The following is a 25,722-nucleotide window of genomic DNA, read 5'->3' on the forward strand; positions in this document are numbered from 1 at the left end:
AGGGGGGGGTTGTGGTCACCCCTTCGTGGGGGGGGTTGTGGTCACCCCTTCGTGGGGGGGGGTTGTGGTCACCCCTTCGTGGGGGGTTGGTTGGTCACCCCTTCGTGGGGGGGGTTGTGGCCACCCCTTCGTGGGGGGGGTTGTGGTCACCCCTTCGTGGGGGGGTGAATCAGACAGCTATTGAGTAGGCGGTTACTCTCTCCACAATAGAGGAACAGGGTTTCACGTAACCTCCGGAGTCTCTCAGCAGGCGTGAAAGAGGGGCGCGGCCGAGTTGCATGTGTTCGGGGCTATTAGACCGTGGTGGACGAGAGACAGGCGTGGAAGACTCACAGGCCATGGGCAACTGAATAGGTCTGCAGTCCACCAGTAGGTTGCCCATGGATATTGACATCCGGATGTATTGGTTTAGGTCCGTTAAATCTCCTCTGCAGGCCAGTTCGGTCTGTAACTCCCGATCAGAACTTTGAGCGGCCCACAGGGCTGTAACCCAATCCAGAGCTTTGCCTGTGAGTAAGGAGATGACGAAGTCCACCCTGTCTGCGTCAGCGGGGTGATGATCTATGTACAGGTTACGTTTCATGAGAAATCCTTGACATTTCCCTGTGGAGCCGTCGTATTTATTAGGCATGAATATGGGGGAGATGAACGAGAGGAGGCAGTGGCACCTGATATCGGTGAAGCAGGAATAGACTGGCGCAGGAGGTTGCAGAGTTCATCGATTCATTCCTCCTGTCGGGTCAGACGTAGCTGCAGCTCCGTTGAATCCATCTGTTATTTTTGGTGAGGTATTCTGTAATGAATACGATGGGAGACAGAGAGCCCGGTTTCAAGCGCAGGGCACAGCAGGTATTTAATTGTAAAGGACCACAGAAGAAGGCAGGTAGCTGGGTCCAGGGGCAGGCAGAAGGTCATACACAGGGGCTCCAAGAAGGTAACAGTACAGGCATAGGAAAGGCTAATAACATAGTACAGGAGATCAGGCAAGATGTTGATAACAGGAAATCCAATAGGCAAAAGTACAGGCAGGGAATAGGCAAAAAGGCGTTGTTTGTGAGAATGGCCAAAAACTATGATACACGGGAGGACTAAGATGGAAATTAACAGGGCTCCGAATAGAATGTGTATCAAAACAAACAATACTTCACAATGATGGGGTGCAAAGAACTGAACTAAATAGTGTGTGTAAATGACATACAGGTGTGTGAACAGGTGATCAGAGTGAGTTGGAAGCAGACGTTATAAATATAAAGATCCATTCCCTTTAAAAAAAAATTGGAGGCCCCTTAAACATTACAAAATTCTAGCAAAGTGCATAGCATTAGAATTAAAAAGGCATTGTCAGATATTATTCATCCTCATCAGACAGGTTTTTTACATGGGCGATACATTGGAGATAATATAAGACAAGTACTGGAAACAATAGAACACTATGAAGAATCTGTTGAAACCAGGAATGTTATTCATAGCTGATTTTGAAAAGGCTTTTGAATAAGCACGACTGGAATTTATATATAAATGCCTGGAATATTTCAATTTTGGAGAATCTCTTACACAATGGGTTAAAGTTATGTATAGTAACCCTAGGTGTAAAATAGTAAATAATGGATACTTCTCAGGAAGTATTAAACTGTCCAGATGAGCAAAACAAGGTTGTCCACTATCGGCATATCTATTTATTGTGGCCAATGAAATGTTAGCTATTAAAATCAGATCCAACAATAATATAAAGTGGCTAGAAATCCAGGGCTTAAAAACAAAGGTGTCATTGTATGCGGACGATTCATGTTTACTTTTAAATCCACATTTTGGATCCCTCCCTAGACTCAGAGGATCTAGATAATTTTTCTAGCCTCTCTGGATTACGACCAAATTATGATAAATGTGCAATATTATGTATTGGATCACTAAAAAATATAACTTTTACATTACCGTGTAGTTTACCAATAAAATTGTCTGAAGGTGAAGTGGGCATACTCGCATTCATATCCTGAAAGAAAGAAATTCTCATTACAATACATTTTAATAGAAAGTTAGCAAAAATAGTTAAGATCTTGCTACTGTGGAAAGGAAAATACCTGTCTATTTGTGGAACAATCACCCTGATTAACTCTTTAGTCATATCCCAGTTGATCTATTTGCATATGGCCTTGCCTACACCTAGCGACTAGTTTTTTTTTAAATTATATGAGCAAAAGATATTCAATTTTATTTGGAACGGCAAGACAGACCAAATTAAACGGGCCTATTTATATAATGAATATGAATTTGGAGGGCTAACATTATTAAATATTAAAGCATTAGCCCTCTTACTTCAGTCATACAAAAGTTATACTTAAATCTGAACGGGTTCTCTAGCAGATTAGTTAGAATGTCTCACCCCATGTTCAAGAATGGCCTTCTTTCCTTTATTCAGATTACAACCTCTCACTTTCGGTTATTTGAAAATTAAATTATCTCCAAAATATCGCTATTTTTAAAACAAACCATAGAATGTTGGTCGCAATTTCAGTTTAATCCACCAGAAAAGACAGAACAAATATTACAACAAATATTATGGTTAAACTCAAAAATACTAATTAATTTAAAAAAACGGTATAATCTTTGTAAATTATATCATAAATGGAGGTGGAGTTATGTCACACATGCAGCTAACAAAAATATACAAAAAACGTCTGCTCTGCTCAAAATAACAACCAACTAATTGCAGCATTACTGCAAAAATGGAAGAGGAAAGTGGAAGGGGGGGGGAAGTAAGGAACTTGTCCATCTGCCCTGCATTAAAGACCAAAATTGGTTAAAGAAAATTGTGATACAAAAAAAGTATACCAGTTTCTTTTAAGGACCAAAAGGTTGACAGCTGTGCCATATAGATTGCAAAATAGTTTGGAAGTTATTTTCAATTTACCGATTCCATGGCACACGGTTGTCGTGTCTTTGGCTATGCCGGATTAAGTGATATGACATGCTAACCTATAAAATCCTTTCTCTGTAATTAATATTACCTGATTAAGCTAATCATGTAAATGTAATTAACTAGAAAGTCGGGGCACCACGGAAGAACGTTTATAGAGCCGTTATCTTCCGAATAAACTCTTAAAATACTTAGTCATATTTTACATCGATAGCAGTCAATATTAACCCTTATCTTATTTTCAGTCTCATAATGAAAGTTGTAAATTCTTGGCTATCTTCACGAACGCTGGCTAACAAGTTGAATCAGCAATACAAAATTGGGTTTAATTATTTATTTACAAAATACCTAAACTAATCACACAGAATTACAAATACACCGAATACAAATGATGTCATACATGATGGCTGGTTACACAAAGGAAAGGGGGTTGGGCTTGAATGAAAGAGCGGGAAGACTTAGGAACAAAGAAACAGCAGCTATGCTATCGTAAATACATTATCTTATGCATTCTAAATTACCGCCCATTTGGAAAAGGAAAATGCAATAAATATTTACTCTGAGCTGCGCTTCGGTAGATTGGTCGTAGATGCTGGCCGGGTTGGCCAACAGATCTTCCTGTCCTCGGAAGAATGTCTCTGGTGGTAAATTGGATACGTGGTGGTATCTTTGTCTGTCTGTTAGACTGGATCCGTCGTCCGTCCTTTCCTAGCCCCCGTCTACAGCGGCCGCTGCTAACTCAACGGCTAGGAAGTATCACTTCTGTAGTGAATAAGATCAAAGTTCATACCATTCGCCACCAAAGCTCATGCCGAGGTTGGCTTAGTTCTGTACTTGACGTGTGTCCTTCTAACGTAGAGGCTGCAGACCTCACGTACTGGAGCATGTGGTTATCTTTTCGTCAAAGGCTTATATAGTGGAGAGGGGGAAGGATGTGTTTCATCGTTTATAACCCCTGTCTCTTCACAGGGGTGGGCCACTGATCAAGCAGGGCACTTTCCTTATGAAAACCCAATTCTCTCATTTGGAAGCTAAAATTACATTTAATCTCCTAACAAACAATTTCAATATCAAACATTTCAATTGCATAACAATTCCATGTTACTCTGATAACTAGAGGGTGTATACTTTCTCAGGTATAGTTTATGTCGTCCTGTCATCAGTCATAATGTCTCAGATGACAACCGAACTGACATACATACTCATTACGTTCCCAAGGATATTTCCAACTGGTTTTATTACCAAAATATGGTTCCTTTTCCCCATTTGTTTGATGTTCCCAGACTCTCTATATTTAACACAGGCTATTCAAGTCCTTCAGTAGGGTCAGAAAGAGAGGGGAAGGGAGAAAGGTATTTATGGGGGGGGTCATAAACCTTACCCACAGGCCAACGTCATGACACGGTTTATGAACTGATACACAAAACAAAGCTGGATTCAAACTTTGTTTTTCTATTTAAATTATTATACGTGGGATACAACCATCCCAACTCTGCAGATTTTGCAGCGAAGAGACAGAATCATTAGATCATTTGTTTTGGTACTGTTCAAATGTGACTCACCACCTGGATTCTGTCTTATGTAGCAACATTTGTAATGTTTTTTTTACATTGGATAAAAGTAGAGACTCATAGCTACAAAATGGTATATCATATACTGCATTTTTGAGGAACAATGGGAAAGTCATTCTGCTTTGAAAGTTGATAAACTTGTAAACTCAATTTTGAGAAAATGGCCTTTGAATGTTTTGGTATCTAGTGAAGAACTCCTCTTTGTCTACAACAATTTCATTATGCTTTTTTGCTGACATTTACTGACACCGGCCATATTCAATGGGTGTTGTACACTTTAGCTTAAGACATGTAGCTAGCTAGCTAGCTAGGTAAACAATGTGTAAGATCACAAATCGTGTCGTTACTACCCTGCATGAATCTGCTGGAAGCTAACCAACCAGGTTCAATGTTAGCTAGCTAACATTGGGCTCTAACTAGCAACGCAAACAATTCTGGGATACAAATAATAACGTCATACATGTAACGCTAGCTAGGGAGCCAGCCAGCTAACGTTAGCTACCTAGCTAACAGTACACTTTAGCTTGAAATGAAACCACTTTCTGTCAAAATCAGAAATGTGTAATATCTGAAAATGCAGCTAGCTAATGCTAGACTATCTTACCCTTATACTTCATCATGCATGATGGACGCATCTCCCTGTCACGGATGCCATGCCACGGTTGACCTTAGTTTGAAGATGTAATCCAGAGACAGGTGTTTTCTCCTTCTCTTTAGCTATCATACACTAATTCCACTGATTTCAAAACTCGGTCCTCCAGAAAGTGAAGAGCCACACTTATGCAGCTCCACTACACAATACATTTTTTAAAAAGCCGTGTTCAACAGGATTACCAACACAGACTGACCAGCTCAAATAGACAGAAGCCTTATATATCACAGACCAATCCGAAATCCTCTCTCGGCATGTCCAGTCCACTCATTATCTTAGCCAACCATGGCTAGTGGGAAGGTTGCTCACTTTTTCTGTGGCTTAACCAACAAGGCTCGTAATTTAACAATTGTATTCATATTTACAAATGGCATACAAGTTCGTTATTAAGGCACATGAAAGTTCATATGTTGCATTTTGATAAAAAATTACAAAATAAAAAAAACATTCAAATGGCTCTCCTGTGAAGTTGTGACTTGCGACTTGCGCCTAGTTTCCTGAAACGGGTCAAATATGTAGCTTGTTTTTGGTCGCAGGTTCATGAATGGCTGAAGAATTGCAACATTTACCTGGAGCTAACTCTGCAAATGGCACTGCTGAGTGATTTAAAAAGTCATAGTCAATCAATAAAATAATAATACTAGTAAAAAAAATATTTTTTTAAAAGCTATGACAATAGAAAGGTTCAGAACTTTGTTGAAACATCACAGCAGAGTTGAAAAACATACAGTACCAGTCAAAAGTTTGGACACACCTACTCATTCAAGGGTTTCTCTTTATTTTTACTAATTTCTACATTGTAGAATAATAGTGAAGACATCAAAACTATGAAATAACACATATGGAATCATGTAGCAACCAAAGAAGTGTTAAACAAACCATAATATATTTTAGATTTTTAAAAGTAGTCACCCCTTGATGACCACTTTGCACACTCTACAATGTAGAAAATAGTAAAAATAACGAAAAACCATTGAGTAGGTTTATCCACCTTTGACTGGTAGTGTACATAGCTGTTCTTTGTTTACGTTGTTCATACCAAAGTTGAGATGAAAGCTTTTGGCAGGGGCTGTCTATGTACATAGTCAGTTGGTTAGAGTGTAGTTAGGTATTGTATGTATTAACATGGTTAGAGTGTAGTTAGGTATTGTATGTATTTACATAGTCTGTTGGTTAGAGTGTAGTTAGGTATTGTATGTATTAACATAGTCTGTTGGTTAGAGTGTAGTTAGGTATTGTATGTATTAACATGGTTAGAGTGTAGTTAGGTATTGTATGTATTAACATGGTTAGAGTGTAGTTAGGCATTGTATGTATTAATATAGTCAGTTGGTTAGAGTGTAGTTAGGTATTGTATGTATTAATATAGTCAGTTGGTTAGAGTGTAGTTAGGTATTGTATGTATTAATATAGTCAGTTGGTTAGAGTGTAGTTAGGTATTGTATGTATTTACATAGTCAGTTGGTTAGAGTGTAGTTAGGTATTGTATGTATTAATATAGTCAGTTGGAGTGTAGTTAGGTATTGTATGTATTAACATGGTTAGAGTGTAGTTAGGTATTGTATGTATTAACATGGTTAGAGTGTAGTTACATATTGTATGTATTAATATAATCAGTTGGTTAGAGTGTAGTTAGGTAAAGTACGTATTTAAGTAGTCAGTCCTACTGTCTGTCAGATTGTGTGCAATCATGCATTGAGTTTGTCCATCATGGTTCCAGATCTATTTATAAAGCTGCCTGGCTTCTTAGTGTCTTGTCTCATTGGTGTGATTTCCTGCCCCGCCTCCACAGCCAGGGCAGATTAGTCTAACTGCTACAAGTGTCTTTATATTCAGCCGTTCAAGAGGCAGTGGCACTCCTCTAGCCGTACCTTCTGTCGTCTGTTTTGGGACTCGCCCCTCTATTTCTCAGGGCGGGTCGCCGCGGGTAGCCCAAGTCCTTACGGAGAGGAAGAGTGACGTCCCTGTAATCTAAGACCCAGCCTCCTCCACCTCACCTTCATCCCCCCTTCACAGGGCTCTGCGGCTTACTCAGGAGGATAGGTGATGGAAGATAGACCAAGAGACAAAAAGTGGAGGGAGAAGAGAGGAGAGGAGGAGAGGAGAGGGAAGAACGGGCGGTGTAGAGTGAAGGCGTGAGGGACGGAGGAGTGTACAGAGGACTGTACGGATGAGTGTATGTCATAGTGTGTTCCATTGTGTGTGAGGGGCCATGGGAGCAGTGCTCAGCTGGGTTATTGCAAGCCTCTACACTGTGGTGGTGGAAACAGCTGTGATTGTTGGACTCGGGAGCGTAAGTTACGGCTCAGGAAATCTTTCTGTTTAGCCTTATCTACAGCCTTATCTTCAGCCATATCTTCAGCCATATCTTCAGCCATATCTTCAGCCATATCTTCAGCCATATCTTCAGCCTTATCTTCAGCCTCATCTTCAGCCTTATCTTCAGCATGTTTACTTCAGCCTTATCTTCAGCGTGTTTACTTCAGCCTTATCTTTAGCGTGTTTACTTCAGCCTTATCTTTAGCGTGTTTACTTCAGCCTTATCTTTAGCGGGTTTACTTCAGCCTTATCTTTAGCGTGTGTGTGACATTAGCGATGGCTTCATCTTGGTAACTACTGTCTTGTTAACTTTTGCAGTTTTTAACAGAGAAAGTGATTGTAAATTTTTAACTTAAATTGCCTTTACACAGTATGTTTGTAGAATGTAAATGTAGATTGAATGAGAGGGGGTTTGAGAGAGGGAGACCGCCTACACAGCCGTGTGTTCAAACCTTTAATATGGATGTGTAGTGGCTTCTGCAGTAATTGTTACACTACATGGCCAAAAGTATGTGGACACCCCTTCAAATTAGTGGATTCGGCTATTTCAGCCACACCCGTTGCTGACAGGTGTATAAAAATCAAGCACACAGCCATGCGATCTCCATAGACAAACATTGGCAGTAGAATGGCTACCGTCATAAGATGCCACCTTTCAAACAAGTCAGTTCGTCAAGTTTCTGCCCTGCTAGAGCTGCCCCGGTCAGCTGTACGTGTTGGTATTATGAAGTGGAAACGTCTAGGAGCAACAATGACTCAGCAGCGAAGTGGTAGGCCACACAAGCTCACAGAATAGGTCCACGCTTGCCGAAGCACGTAGCACGTAAATCGTCTGTCCTCGGTTGCAACACTCACTACCGTTTCCATGGCCGAGCAGCCATACACAAGCCTAACACGGAACCCAAACCGGCTGCGCACGTACGCCATCGTGCATAAATTTATTTTGTCCCCCCACACCAAACGCGATCACGACATGCAGGTTAAAATATCAGAACAAACTCTGAACCAATTATATTAATTTGGGGACAGATCGAAAAGCATTAAACATTTATGTCAATTTAGCTAGTTAGCTTGCTGTTGCTAGCTAATTTGTCCTGGGATATAAACATTGAGTTGTTATTTTACCTGAAATGCACAAGGTCCTCTACTCCGCCAATTAATTCACACATAAACGTTCAAATGAATCGTTTCTAGTCATCTCTCTTCCTTCCAGGCTTTTTCTTCTCTTTACTTTTTATTGCGATTGGCAACTTTCATAAATTAGGTGCATTACCACCACTGACCTCGTTCGTCTTTCAGTCACCCATGTGGGTATAACCAATGAGGAGATGTGGGTACCTGCTCCTATAAACCAATGAGGAGATGGCAGAGGCAGGACTTGCAGCGCGATCTGTGTCAGAAATAGAACTGATTTCTATTTATTTTTTTTATAAATGTATTTTATTTAAATATTATTTATATATATATATATATATATATATATTTATTTAAATATTATTTATATATATATTATTTATATATATATATATATATTTATAGAGATATATATGGTGTGTTCTATATATGGTGTGATTTATTTTTTTTATTTTTTAATGCACCTTTTTATTTTATATATATATTTTTTCAGTAATTTATAAAAAAAATTTTGCCCTGGGCAAAGTTGACGCGCGCGAGCAGTGTGGGTGCAATACTTGAATAACATAGATTTCTAAATTTATTTTGCAACACTCGCGCACACGACGAGAGCGGTGTGGTCAGCCTGTGAGGTCACCATGCGCGAAGCGTCAGTTGGAGTGGTGTAAAGCTTCCGCCATTGGACTGGAGCAGTGGAAACACATTCTCTGGAGTGATGAATAACGCTTCACCATCTGGCAGTCCAATGGACGAATCTGGGTTAGGCGGATGCCAAGAGAACGCTACCTGCCCGAATGCATAGTGCCAACTGTAAAACTTGGTGGAGGAGGAATAATGGTCTGGGGCTGTTTTTCATGGTTCAGGCTAGGACCCCACAATGACATTCTAGACAATTCTGTGCTTCCAACTTTGTGGCAACAGTTTGAGGAAGGCCCTTTCCTGTTTCAGCATTGCAATGCCCCCGTGCACAAAATGAGGTCCATACAGGAATGTTTTTTTGAGATCTGTGTGGAAGAACTTGACTGCTTGCACAGAGCCCTGACCTCAACCCCGTTGATCACCTTTGAGATGAATTTGAACACCGACCGCGAGCCAGGCCTAATCGCCCAACATCAGTGTCCGACCTCACTAATGCTGTGGCTGAATGGAAGCAAGTCCCCACAGCAATGTTACAACATCTAGTGGAAAGCCTTTCCAGAAGAGAGGAGGTTGTTATAGCAGCCAAAGGGGGAACAACTCCATATTAATGCCCATGATTTTGGAATGAGATGTTCGACGAACGGGTGTCCACATACTTTTGTCCACGTAGTGTATGTAGATAGATCCATTATTTGTCCTCTGACAGATTTTCCCAGGTGGAGGAGATGTTATGACAGTAATTAGAGAGAAACATTTTTATGCCAGGCTCCTAGTCAACTGTACCTTCCCAGTGCCTGATGTTATATCTCTCTCTGATTTACTGAACACACCGGGGCCTGACGTTATATCTCTCTCTGATTTACTGAACACACCGGGGCCTGACGTTATATCTCTCTCTGATTTACTGAACACACCAGGGCCTGATGTTATATCTCTCTCTGATTTACTGAACACACCGGGGCCTGACGTTATATCTCTCTCTGATTTACTGAACACACCGGGGCCTGACGTTATATCTCTCTCTGATTTACTGAACACACCAGGGCCTGACGCTATATCTCTCTCTGATTTACTGAACGCACCAGGGCCTGACGTTATATCTCTCTCTGATTTACTGAACACACCAGGGCCTGACGTTATATCTCTCTCTGATTTACTGAACACACCAGGGCCTGACGTTATATCTCTCTCTGATTTACTGAACACACCAGGGCCTGACGTTATATCTCTCTCTGATTTACTGAACACACCAGGGCCTGACGTTATATCTCTCTCTGATTTACTGAACACACCGGGGCCTGACGTTATATCTCTCTCTGATTTACTGAACACACCAGGGCCTGACGCTATATCTCTCTCTGATTTACTGAACGCACCGGGGCCTGACGTTATATCTCTCTCTGATTTACTGAACACACCAGGGCCTGACGTTATATCTCTCTCTGATTTACTGAACACACCAGGGCCTGACGTTATATCTCTCTCTGATTTACTGAACACACCAGGGCCTGACGTTATATCTCTCTCTGATTTACTGAACACACCAGGGCCTGACGTTATATCTCTCTCTGATTTACTGAACGCACCAGGGCCTGATGTTATATCTCTCTCTGATTTACTGAAGGCACCAGGGCCTGACGTTATATCTCTCTCTGATTTACTGAAGGCACTGTGTTGTATACAGAGTTATCTGAGCCTCTACAAGATCATCTTATCGCTATCAGACTCTTAGCAGTGTTAAGTTACTCCTTCATTGATTTATATCTCTCTTCTTTTTTTCTCTCTGCAGACCCGGGAAGCTCTTGAGGACTCGGAGGGACTGCAGAACACAGGGGGATTACAATTAGAGGTGGAGGAGGGGGATTTGGGACCCGGCGACCCCCAAGACTGGAGCCAGGACGAGGCGAGGAAGTGGAGCGGTGGTGGGAGTGACATCACCTCGTCGGAGGAGTACTTTAACTCGTATTCATGGAACAGTGACACGCTGTGGGAACTGAGCGGGGACAGCAGCGAGGACTCTCTGTCTGCCGTACTGGGGGTGGAGGACGTACACACGGGATGGAACAACAGCAGCTTCCACACCGCTGGGCACTGTAGAGCCAGACACACAGCAGAGAGGAGCCATCATAACCACAGCACAGAGACTCACGTATGCAGACCAAGCACAGAGAAACAGCCCAGCACAGATACAGCACACAGTCAGCGTTGCAACACAGAGATAACAAACACATACATAAACACAGAGAAATACAGCATAGAGATTCATAACCAACAACACAGCACAGAGAAGCTCACAGAGAAGAAGCGACACAAGCACAGCACAGAGACAGAAACCCAGCATAGCACAGAGAAAGTCAGTACAGAGGTTCATGTCACACAAAGCACAGGTAATCAGAAAACACTAATACACCAGACAGAGTCCCACAGACAGGATTACCCAGCCGGACACCAGCTCGACATCTCACAAAGCACAGAAATTTTTACACAGAGAAACAGCACAGAGACACAAATGCAGAGCAGCACAGAGAAATGGTGCACAGCGTTACCCAACACAGGTAAAACAGGGAAAGAAAGCACAGGGTTACCCAACACAGGTAGAACAGGGAAAGACAGCACAGGGTTACCCAACACAGGTAGAACAGGTAAAGAAAGCACAGGGTTACCCAACACAGGTAGAACAGGGAAAGACAGCACAGGGTTAGCCAACACAGGTAGAACAGGGAAAGAGAGCACAGGGTTAGCCAACACAGGTAGAACAGGGAAAGACAGCACAGGGTTACCCAACACAGGTAGAACAGGTAAAGAAAGCACAGGGTTACCCAACACAGGTAGAACAGGGAAAGACAGCACAGGGTTACCCAACACAGGTAGAACAGGGAAAGAGAGCACAGGGTTACCCAACACAGGTAGAACAGGTAAAGAAAGCACAGGGTTACCCAACACAGGTAGAACAGGGAAAGACAGCACAGGGTTACCCAACACAGGTAGAACAGGTAAAGAAAGCACAGGGTTACCCAACACAGGGATATGTAATCAACATAGCATGGATATACAACATATAGATCTGCTGTCCACTCTGCACAGTGTGGAGAAACATAATTCACAAATACACAGCAGTCACCCGGAGCAGGTAAGCCTTGCCAGCCAGAATACATCTAGTACCGGCAGACAGATGGCACACAACCAGCACATTGCAGAGATACACTGCATAGACACCAACAACACAACAGAGATACACTGCATAGACACCAACAACACAACAGAGATACACTGCATAGACACACACAACACAGCCAAACCAGACACACACTGCAGACTCACACACACCACAGCCAAACCAGACACACACTGCAGACTCACACACACCACAGCTAAACCAGACACACACTGCAGACTCACACACACCACAGCCAAACCAGACACACACTGCAGACTCACACACACCACAGCCAAACCAGACACACACTGCAGACTCACACACACCACAGCTAAACCAGACACACACTGCAGACTCACACACAACATGTGTATGGACACACAACACACAGAGAGGAGTCCACCCACCACAGAGCCAGAGAGGAGTAGTCCACCCACCACAGAGCCAGAGAGGAGTAGTCCACCCACCACAGAGAGGAGTAGTCCTCCCACCACAGAGACAGAGAGGAGTAGTCCTCCCACCACAGAGACAGAGAGGAGTAGTCCACCCACCACAGAGAGGAGTAGTCCTCCCACCACAGAGACAGAGAGGAGTAGTCCACCCACCACAGAGACAGAGAGGAGTAGTCCACCCACCACAGAGAGGGGTAGTCCTCCCACCACAGAGACAGAGAGGAGTAGTCCTCCCACCACAGAGACAGAGAGGAGTAGTCCACCCACCACAGAGAGGAGTAGTCCACCCACCACAGAGACAGAGATGAGTAGTCCACCCACCACAGAGCCAGAGAGGAGTAGTCCACCCACCACAGAGACAGAGAGGAGTAGTCCTCCCACCACAGAGACAGAGAGGAGTAGTCCTCCCACCACAGAGACAGAGAGGAGTAGTCCACCCACCACAGAGACAGAGAGGAGTAGTCCACCTACCACAGAGACAGGGAGGAGTAGTCCACCCACCACAGAGAGGAGTAGTTCTCCCACCACAGAGACAGAGAGGAGTAGTCCACCCACCACAGAGCCAGAGAGGAGTAGTCCACCCACCACAGAGAGGAGTAGTCCACCCACCGCAGAGACAGAGAGGAGTCCACCCACCACAGAGACAGAGAGGAGTAGTCCACCCACCACAGAGCCAGAGAGGAGTAGTCCACCCACCACAGAGAGGAGTAGTCCTCCCACCACAGAGACAGAGAGGAGTAGTCCACCCACCACAGAGACAGAGAGGAGTAGTCCACCCACCACAGAGACAGAGAGGAGTAGTCCACCCACCACAGAGAGGAGTAGTCCTCCCACCACAGAGGCAGAGAGGAGTAGTCCACCAACCACAGAGAGGAGTAGTCCTCCCACCACAGAGACAGAGAGGAGTAGTCCACCCACCACAGAGGCAGAGAGGAGTAGTCCACCCACCACAGAGACAGAGAGGAGTAGTCCTCCCACCACAGAGACAGAGAGGAGTAGTCCTCCCACCACAGAGCCAGAGAGGAGTAGTCCACCCACCACAGAGCCAGAGAGGAGTAGTCCACCCACCACAGAGAGGAGTAGTCCACCCACCACAGAGAGGAGTAGTCCTCTCACCACAGAGAGGAGTAGTCCTCCCACCACAGAGAGGAGTAGTCCACCCACCACAGAGACAGAGAGGAGTAGTCCACCCACCACAGAGAGAGAGAGGAGTAGTCCACCCACCACAGAGCCAGAGAGGAGTAGTCCTCCCACCACAGTGAAATACAACCCAGCACCACACAGTTTAGAAACCACAGGGAAGGTCCATTCAGCCAGTCCATGTGTGGGTATCCCCAACGGACCTGTCACAAAGACCCAGCCTCAGGCCTTCCTCAGTGCTACAGAGACTCACGGTGAAGCATGCGGATCATGTGCCCACTGCCAGGAAGAGCACAAGGTGTGTGTCACAACCAGGAACTCAGCAGAGCCACCTGAACCGTCAGGGACAGAGGAGACGGTGAATGGGATCTGTTCAATCATGTCGTCTGTGGAGGCTGGACATCCTTTTGAGGAGGGACTTACTGTAGAGGTGGGACTTCCTCCCTTGCTAGACACCCGTGGGCCCATACCTCTTTCCAACATCCTGTCACCTGATCTGTCTCACTCACCATCGCAAAACAGGAAGGGGATCAACCAATTGGAATCCCAGTTAGCCTCACCTGTCCCAGCTCCTGGGCTAGGCGGTGAAGGAATTACAGAGATACGAACACAGAGCATTAGTTCACGACCCCTGAAGAAGGATGCCGTTCAAACCCAGGGCCTAATCCCTGAGCTCCAGGACCAGGGGGACTCCAGCACAGAGACACCCAGGGACAGTGAGCACTCACCTGGGGAGAGTACGAGGGATGAGGGCTGGCTGGGGGAAGGTTACACCTCCGTAGAGCTCCAACCTGCTTCTGCTCATCCCCAGTCTGACGCTGTGAGGTGGAGTGAGGAATGCCTGCCCCCCCATCCACACTCCCTCCCCCACATAGACTGGCCACCTCCCTCTGACAAGTCAGGATCAGAAGACTCAGAACACTCACAGCTGTTATCAAAGACCTCGACTAGTGAGGACAGGACAGGACCAACCCATTCCCTGTCCGGGGTGAGAGAGGAGGAGAAAGAAGAAGAAGATTGTAATGTTTACAGTCAACAGAAGCAGGCAGTAGAAAGCACATCCTGCCCTGAATCAGCACAGCCAAACACTGTTATAACAGCGGAGTTCTCTGACCATACAGACACTGACTCTAACCATGTTGGGTTGTCAAGCACAGAGGAGACGGAGGACGCTATATTCCCCTATAGTCCTACAGGAGTCTTCATAGAGATCACTAGTGATCTGTATGTTGACCTCTGCACACAGGGTGTTTCTAGTGACATAGGCCAAGGGTCAACCCAACCTACAGAGACTGAGCCTCTTCAGGGAGACAGCACAGAACCCCCTGCCTTAGATCAGGAGGCTGTACCACTGAAAAGGATAGAGATAACTGTGGGAGCGGACTTTCCTGTTATCGTGGGAACAGACTCTCCTGTTATCGTGGGAACAGACTCCCCTGTTATCGTGGGAACAGACTCTCCTCTTATCGTGGGAACAGACTCTCCTCTTATCGTGGGAACAGACTCTCCTCTTATCGTGGGAACAGACTTTCCTGTTATCGTGGGAACAGACTCTCCTGTTATCGTGAGAACAGACTCTCCTGTTATCGTGGGAACAGACTCTCCTCTTATCGTGGGAACAGACTCTCCTCTTATCGTGGGAACAGACTCTCCTCTTATCGTGGGAACAGACTTTCCTGTTATCGTGGGAACAGACTCTCCTGTTATCGTGGGAACACTCTCTCCTGTTATCGTGGGAACAGACTCTCCTCTTATCGTGGGAACAGACTCTCCTCTTATCGTGGGAACAGACTCTCCTCTTATCGTGGGAACAGACTCTCCTGTTATCGTGGGAACAGACTCTCCTGTTATCGTGGGAACAGACTCTCCTGTTATCGTGGGAACAGACTCTCCTGTTATCGTGGGAACAGACTCTCCTGTTATCGTGGGAACAGACTCTCCTGTTATCGTGGGAACAGACTCTCCTGTTATCGTGGGAACAGACTCTCCTGTTATCGTGGGAACAGACTCTCCTGTTATCGTGGGAACAGACTCTCCTGTTATCGTGGGAACAGACTCTCCTGTTATCGTGGGAACAGACTCTCCTGTTATCGTGGGAACAGACTCTCCTGTTATCGTGGGAAAAGACTCTCCTGTTATCGTGGGAACAGACTCTCCTGTTATCGTGGGAACAGACTCTCCTGTTATCGTGGGAACAGACTCTCCTGTTATCGTGGGAACAGACTCCCCTGTTACCGTGGGAACAGACTCTCCTGTGTGTAAAGAACAAGTCCGTAGCCGCCGGGATCACCTAGAGATCCACCACAGGTTCCCTGAGCCTCCCTCTCCCTGCCCTGTGCCACCCTCAATCCTTTCTCTGTCCTCCAACAACCACGCCAAGGCCAGTGAAAGGTTGTGGTCGGGGTCTCTCTGTACGAGGGGCCAGGTGCCAGAGCAGTGGTCCTCTGAGGTAGAGATAAAGGTAGCCCACCAGAGCAGGTCAAAGGAGTGTGGGGATAAAACCGAGCCCACAACGTTTACCTCAAACCTCCTGGGGGACACCAATGAGACTCTGGACAGCACTCTTGAAGACCCCCCTGAGGACTCTGAGAAGTTCCTGTCCCTCGTGGACTACCACCCTTACTGGTGCAGTGACAACTCAGCCGTGTCCTGGCTGGAGGGTGAGTGTCACTTCAGCCTGGCTGAGATGGAAGAGCTGGAGAGGCTTCAGAGAGAGGGTTACGGAGACGCCCCTAATCAGAACCATACAGACTGGAGAGGAGACATCTCTAACCATACAGACACTACAGACTGGAGAGAAGACATCTCTAACCATACAGACACTACAGGCTGTAGGGAGGCTAATTGTGTTGCAAACAGTCCAACAGGCCTCTCTGAACCCTTATCTTCCTACCTGGAGACCGGAAGCCTGCTATTGGACAGTGCGGAGAAGAAGGGCCAGCAGCCCATTCCCCACCAATCCCCCAAGCCTCCCTGGGACAGAGACATACAGGAGTGTAGCAACTCACCTGAGGCTTTAGGATTAGAGGACAGTTTTTTTACTGAGGACAGCTCATACAGCTCCTACCTCCAGACCAGCTCTCACCCTGCCCTCCTGCAGCAGGATTGTGGGGTGAGGATCGTGAGGTACCCCTATCCTGACGTCAGTCTCAACCTGCTCTCCCTTAGTAGCCTAGAAACCATCCTAGAGGCTGATCCCGACCACTCCCTGGACAACTCTGGGACAGTGGAAGATGAGACAGGAGATGAGGAAGATGAGGAGTGGAGAAAGATTGTTAGGATAAGGCCCACTGAGGAGGACAGAGGCACTGTTCTTCTGTCTGGTGACATCATCATATCCTATGTGCCCACTTTCAGCCCGTCGTCGTGTCGCCCTGAGGACTTGTCCAGTATCGAGTCATCAGAGCACCAGCTAGTCTTGTCGACCTTTGACCCCGATGACCCCAGGGTCATGACCTTACCACACGAGAAGGACGCCTCGGGCAGCGAGAGATGCTCCAGTCCCACCTCCACCTCTGTGTCCTACGATTTTGACACCACCAGCACTAACAGTGAGGAGATGGAAGAGTCCATCCTGCCTGTCTCAGGGGGGAACGCCAACCTCCACAAACCCATGAAGAGCAAATCTAAAGGCGGCCGGGCGGGGAGCTCCAAGTTCTCTGTCTTCGCCAAGATGCCTTCTTTCAGGAAGAAGAACAGTCTGAAGAACACCAAGATGGACAGCTCGTCCTGGGACTCACCCGACCTGGGCCTGGGAAGGGAGCTGAGGGGAGGACATAGGGGACAGGGGGGAGACACCTCAGACGATGACAGTGTCTTCTTGACGGTCCAGCAGGCCTTCTCGTCCGGTCCGGTGGGTTGCTACGAGACAGAGGAGGAGGACTACAGCTTCGTCCCCTCCACGCCTCGCTCCAGCCACGTCCGCCTGCTCTTCAGGGATGGGCCCAGCAGCCCAGACTCCCCCCTGACCTCCCAGCCCGGAGATCTCAGACACGACCACACTCGGGCCCCCGAGGGCCTGCACGGCTACAAGAGGAGCAAGAGCTCAGACAGCCCCAACCTCCGCATGCGCATCGCCCAGGCCCAAAAGTCCCTGTCCAGCCTGTTTGAGTCTCGCTCCATGGATAAGGAGAACGAGGAGGAGCAGGGGAGCGTTGAGACAGGGAGTGAAGGGAAGGTGGGGCGAGCCAAACAGTCCTTGAGGAGGCTGAGGGCCAAAGAGGCTGAGCTTGTGAGGAGGACCCTGTCTGTCCCGGTCGGGGATGGGGTCGAGTTAGAGGACGGTGGGGGTTTGAGAACGCCCAGACAGATCCACAGTGACTACGCATCCCGCTCGGCCTCAGGCTCAGCTCTCAGTGTCCCTGGGTCCCCCTCCTCTCTCAAGGCTCTGAATCTCACCGACCCCCTCACCAAGAGGGGCCTGCAGGACAGTCACAGCATGGCCGAGGCCGACACCCCACAGGGCTGCAAGTTGGATGGCCAGAGGAGGAAAGGGAAAGTCCCGCCCAACGGCCTGTCAATCAACTTATCAGACTCAGGCCCGCCGTACTCGCAAGACTCTGAGGCTCCGCCCGCGAATGAATCCAGCCCCCTGTTGCCCATGAGCCCCGCCTCCCTGGCTGCATTAGCCAATCAGCTGTCCTGGTCCCCAGGGGGAGCCTATGAGAGCACAGCGTCTAGCATGGCAGCTACACCAGACACACCATTGAGACCCATGAGCCCCAAGCCCCACAGCCCCAGATCTGCTGCCCAGCACAGGGCTATCTGCTACCCCCCCACTGCCTCTGGCCGTGCCTCAGTCCTGTCCCTGCTCCTCATGGGCCAGTCAGCCAGTGTAGAGGGCCTGTCTGACCCGCCAGAGAAGCCCAAGACCCTGAAGCCCCGAGCAGGACCGTTAGGCTCCTCCTCACTCAGTCCATTGGAGGACAGCGAAGTGGACAGTCTGCTTACTCCTATGTTCTTCAAACAGTTTGAGGTAAGGCACAGCTATATGATAACAAAGCTATAATGCCTCATTGTTATCATTTGTTTGACGGATTGCATGTGTTTTGTTAAGCAGATTCTCCATGGCAGGCAGGGATGGCCTTGTGTGTAACTGATAATAACTAATAATAACTGGTAATAACTATAAATAACTGACAATAACAGAATTTACTGAAAATACTGAAATAACTGAAATAACCGATAATAACTTGGAATAACAAAAAAACTGATACAACTGATAACTGATACCAACCAAAATAACTAATAACTCATACAGCTGAAATAACTAATATAACTGATAATAACTGGTATGACCGATACAACCGGAAATAACCAATAATAACGGAATAACCGATACAACCAACAATAACGTAATAACCGAAATAACCGATATTAACCGATAACTGATATACCTGATTATAACTGATATATCAGTTATTATCAGTTGTATTAGTTGTCAGTTATTTCAGTTATAACTGATATTAACTGATATTATTGATATTACCGAAATAACTGATAATAACTGATATGAACTGATATAACTGAAATAACTTAACTGATATAACCGATAATAACTGATAACAACTGAAATAATTGATCACTGATAATAACTTGAAATAACTGATGATAACTAAAATAACTAAAATAACTGATAACTGATAACGGATAACAATATATATAATGTATAATAATACATATAACTGATGTAACTGAAATAACAGATAATAACTCATATTAACTGATAATAACTGATATTACTGAAATAACTAATAACAGATATTAACCGAAATTCACTGTTAACAACTGAAATAACTGATGACTGATATAAACTGGTAATAGCCGATATAACTGACATTAATGAAATAACTGATAACCGATATTAACTGATGTAACTGAAATAACTGAAAACAACTGATATAACTGAACTGATAATAATGGATATAATGTAAAATAACAAATATAACTGATGTAACTGAAATAACGGATATAATGGATAATAACTGATATAACTGATGTAACTGATAACTGATAATAACGGATAATGTATAATAACAAATATAATTGATGTAGCTGAAATAACAGATAATAACTGAAATAACTGATAATAACTGATAACACATTAACTGGTAATAACTTATATTACTGAGAACTGATAATAACTGATACTGCTGAAATAACTGATAACTGATATTAACTGAAATTTGCTGTTAATAACTGAAATAACTGATAACTGATATACCCGGTAAGAGCCGATATAACTGATATTACTGATATTAATGAAATATCTGCTAACTGATATTAACTGATAGTAACTGATAGTAACTGATGTAACTGAAAATAACTGATATCGGATAATAATGCATATAATGTATAATAACAAATATACCTGATGTAACTGAAATAACGGATATAACGGATAATAGCTGATATAACTGATAACTGATATTACTGAAGTAACCGATAATAACTGATATTAACTGATGTAGCTGAAATGACTGCTAATAAGTGATAACTCATATAACTGATTTAACTGAAATAACTGATATAACTGGTAGAGATTCTCTGAATGATCGGCTATGAACAGCCTACTGACATATACTCCTGAGGTGCTGACCTGTTGCACCCTCTACAACCACTGTGATTTGTATTATTTGACCATGCTGGTCATCTATGAACATTTGAACATCTTGGCCATGTACTGTTATAATCTCCACCCTGCACAGCCAGAAGAGGACTGGCTACCACTCAGAGCCTGGTTCCTCTCTAGGTTTCTTCCTAGGTTTCTGCCTTTCTATCGAGTTTTTCCTAGCCACCGTGCTTCTACACCTGCATTGCTTAATGTTTGGGGTTTTAGGCTGGGTTTCTGTACAGCCCTTTGAGATATTAGCTGATGTAAGAAGGGCTTTACAAATACATTTGATTGAAATGTGATTGATATACCTGATAACTGATATTATTGAAATAACTGATAATAACCGATAAGAACTAATGTAACAAATACAACTGGTAATAACTGATAACTGAGATAACTGATGATAACTGCTAATAACTGATAATAACTGATAATAACTGATAATAACGGACTTAACTGATAATAACAGCTTATAATGGATATAACGGATAATAGCTGATAACTGATATTAATTGATATTACTGGTACTACTGAAATAACCGATAATAACCAATATCCGATATAGCTGATAACGGATACTAACTGATATAAACTGAAATAACCGATAACTGATATTACTGAAATAACTGATAATAACCGATATAACCGATAACGGATATAACTGATGTTAACTGATGCAGCTGAAATAATGGATAATAACGGTTAATAAAGGATAATAACAAATAATAAAAGATATAACTGATAATAACTGAAATTATGGATAATAACGGATATAATAACGAAGAATGCAGACGTTAAACAGCCCAAAACATGTAATCTATTAAAGAAACAGCTAGACATCCTTACTATACTATCAACCTCCCTCAGGGTACATCTTTGATTGGCAGGAATATGTTTTTAAAAAGAAAAGTCTCCTCTGGCATCTGCTGTTCCAACGTTTTGTACCCATCATGATAGAATGACCTGACTGACTGTCAGTTTAACATCATGATAGAATGACCTGACTGACTGTCAGTTTAACATCATGATAGAATGACCTGACTGACTGTCAGTTTAACATCATGATAGAATGACCTGACTGTCAGTTTAACATCATGATGGAATGTCCTGACTGTCAGTTTAACATCATGATAGAATGACCTGACTGACTGTCAGTTTAACATCATGATGGAATGTCCTGACTGTCAGTTTAACATCATGATAGAATGACCTGACTGACTGTCAGTTTAACATCATGATAGAATGTCCTGACTGACTGTCAGTTTAACATCATGATAGAATGACCTGACTGACTGTCAGTTTAACATCATGATGGAATGACCTGACTGTCAGTTTAACATCATGATAGAATGACCTGACTGTCAGTTTAACATCATGATGGAATGACCTGACTGACTGTCAGTTTAACATCATGATAGAATGACCTGACTGTCATTTTAACATCATGATAGAATGACCTGACTGACTGTCAGTTTAACATCATGATAGAATGACCTGACTGACTGTCAGTTTAACATCATGATAGAATGTCCTGACTGACTGTCAGTTTAACATCATGATAGAATGTCCTGACTGTCAGTTTAACATCATGATAGAATGACCTGACTGACTGTCAGTTTAACATCATGATAGAATGACCTGACTGACTGTCAGTTTAACATCATGATAGAATGACCTGACTGACTGTCAGTTTAACATCATGATAGAATGTCCTGACTGACTGTCAGTTTAACATCATGATAGAATGACCTGACTGACTGTCAGTTTAACATCATGATAGAATGACCTGACTGACTGTCAGTTTAACATCATGATGGAATGTCCTGACTGTCAGTTTAACATCATGATGGAATGTCCTGACTGACTGTCAGTTTAACATCATGATAGAATGACCTGACTGTCAGTTTAACATCATGATAGAATGACCTGACTGACTGTCAGTTTAACATCATGATAGAATGTCCTGACTGCCTGTCAGTTTAACATCATGATAGAATGTCCTGACTGTCAGTTTAACATCATGATAGAATGACCTGACTGACTGTCAGTTTAACATCATGATGGAATGTCCTGACTGTCAGTTTAACATCATGATAGAATGACCTGACTGACTGTCAGTTTAACATCATGATAGAATGACCTGACTGTCAGTTTAACATCATGATAGAATGACCTGACTGACTGTCAGTTTAACATCATGATAGAATGACCTGCCTGTCAGTTTAACATCATGATAGAATGACCTGACTGACTGTCAGTTTAACATCATGATAGAATGACCTGACTGACTGTCAGTTTAACATCATGATAGAATGACCTGACTGTCAGTTTAACATCATGATGGAATGTCCTGACTGACTGTCAGTTTAACATCATGATAGAATGTCCTGACTGTCAGTTTAACATCATGATAGAATGACCTGACTGACTGTCAGTTTAACATCATGATAGAATGACCTGACTGACTGTCAGTTTAACATCATGATAGAATGACCTGACTGACTGTCAGTTTAACATCATGATATAATGTCCTGACTGACTGTCAGTTTAACATCATGATAGAATGACCTGACTGACTGTCAGTTTAACATCATGATAGAATGACCTGACTGACTGTCAGTTTAACATCATGATAGAATGACCTGACTGACTGTCAGTTTAACATCATGATAGAATGACCTGCCTGACTGTCAGTTTAACATCATGATAGAATGTCCTGACTGACTGTCAGTTTAACATCATGATAGAATGTCCTGACTGTCAGTTTAACATCATGATAGAATGACCTGACTGACTGTCAGTTTAACATCATGATAGAATGACCTGACTGTCAGTTTAACATCATGATAGAATGTCCTGACTGACTGTCAGTTTAACATCATGATAGAATGTCCTGACTGTCAGTTTAACATCATGATGGAATGACCTGACTGACTCGTTTAACATCATGATAGAATGTCCTGACTGTCAGTTTAACATCATGATAGAATGTCCTGACTGTCAGTTTAACATCATGATGGAATGCCTGCCTGACTGTCAGTTTAACATCATGATAGAATGTCCTGACTGTCAGTTTAACATCATGATAGAATGACCTGACTGACTGTCAGTTTAACATCATGATAGAATGTCCTGACTGTCAGTTTAACATCATGATAGAATGTCCTGACTGTCAGTTTAACATCATGATAGAATGACCTGACTGACTGTCAGTTTAACATCATGATAGAATGTCCTGACTGTCAGTTTAACATCATGATAGAATGACCTGACTGACTGTCAGTTTAACATCATGATAGAATGACCTGACTGACTGTCAGTTTAACATCATGATAGAATGACCTGACTGACTGTCAGTTTAACATCATGATAGAATGACCTGACTGACTGTCAGTTTAACATCATGATGGAATGACCTGACTGTCAGTTTAACATCATGATGGAATGACCTGACTGACTGTCAGTTTAACATCATGATAGAATGACCTGACTGTCAGTTTAACATCATGATAGAATGACCTGACTGTCAGTTTAACATCATGATAGAATGACCTGACTGACTGTCAGTTTAACATCATGATAGAATGACCTGACTGTCAGTTTAACATCATGATAGAATGTCCTGACTGTCAGTTTAACATCATGATAGAATGTCCTGACTGTCAGTTTAACATCATGATGAGAATGACCTGACTGACTGTCAGTTTAACATCATGATGGAATGATCCTGACTGTCAGTTTAACATCATGATAGAATGACCTGACTGACTGTCAGTTTAACATCATGATAGAATGACCTGACTGTCAGCTCGGGGACCGCCGTCCGCCATGAGGAGACCGCCGTCGACCGGGTGACCTGACTGTCAGTTTAACATCGGGACCTGACTGCGCCAGATGTGCCGCTGACTGTCAGTTTAACATCATGATGGAATGACCTGCCTGTCCGTTTAACATCATGATACAGCAGCCATGTTAACCCTTGCTCCATCAAGAGGATGAGGGAAGGCCAGGCAGGGTGCACTATGGGATAAAGTGTTGACTGTCTTTCACTGGCCCTGTTCCGCCTCAGTGTAACTGGTGTGAAATGGCTAGCTAGTTAGCGGTGCGTGCTAGTGACATTTCAATAGGTGACATCACTTGCTCTGAGACCTTAAACTAGCTGTTTCCCTTGGGCTCCGGCTTGTATGAAACGATAGGTAACGATTCTTCGTGGGAGGCAATTGTTGATGTGTTCAGAGGGTTTCTGGTCAGCCTCAGGCTGAATTTAAATAACAGCTTTGGGCACTTCATCTCTTTCTACAGTCGTGTGTGTGTGTGTGTGTGTGTGTGTGTGTGTGTGTGTGTGTGTGTGTGTGTGTGTGTGTGTGTGTGTGTGTGTGTGTGTGTGTGTGTGTGTGTGTGTGTTTCTTTCAGATTAAATGCAGAATAAGCCCTTCTTCATCTCCTTTCCTCCCCTGTGCTCTCCTCTTCTGAAAGAGAGATGAAGAAGTAGGAGGAACCAATAGTCATCTCTTACTTTCCTCCACTGTGCTCTGCTGTCACTGGCGTGGCATGGTACATTTCCATTCTGTGAATTAGTTAGTCTTCTCCCGTCCCGTCTGCCAGCTCTGAAACAGCCCAGCCAGCCCAGCCTTACACAGCAGGCAGCTTGGAGGGGGACTGTGTGTTCAAGCCCCCCCTAGTGGAGTTTGCAGGAAGCACCCGCAGGGCCAGGCATGTTTTGTCTAGATGGGAAGCAGCCAGGGCCGGACTACTGCATTTGGGCCCCGGGCCTCCTAACTCCAGGGGGCTCCCCCAAACAGCTAACTTGCTGTATTTCAACACATTTTGACATGGGGCAGAGAAAAAAAATGGCATAATGTTATTCTACACATTTTGTCATGAGGCTGGGAGAAAATGTTCCTGTTTTAAAGCTAGTTTCCTTTAATTCTACACATTTTGCCATGGGGCAGAGAGAACAATTGGCTGCTTGATGTCATGGGGGGGTTTTAGGGCAGCAGGTAGCCTTGAGGTTAGGGTGGTGGGCCAGTAACTGAAAGGTTGCTGGTTCGAATACCGTAGCCAACAAGGTGGAAAGAAAATCTGTCACTGTGTGTTTGAGCAATGCACTTAACTGTAATTGCTTCAG

The 25,722-nt window shown here is 44.1% G+C and overlaps 1 protein-coding gene across 1 annotated transcript in view; it reads left to right on the top strand.

The window, feature by feature from the left end:
- arhg4 (Rho guanine nucleotide exchange factor 4) overlaps positions 1 to 25,722 on the top strand; it is a 133,895-nt gene that overhangs the window by 31,205 nt on the left and 76,968 nt on the right. The window contains exon 2 of the mRNA XM_014181751.3: positions 11,019 to 18,953. Within this exon, the coding sequence (XP_014037226.3) occupies positions 11,019 to 18,953 (7,935 nt within the window). The remainder of the gene's footprint in view (positions 1 to 11,018; positions 18,954 to 25,722) is intronic.

This window comes from Salmo salar, chromosome 29 (assembly GCF_965601325.2).
Source record: "Salmo salar chromosome 29, fSalSal1, whole genome shotgun sequence".
NCBI lineage: Eukaryota > Metazoa > Chordata > Actinopteri > Salmoniformes > Salmonidae > Salmo > Salmo salar.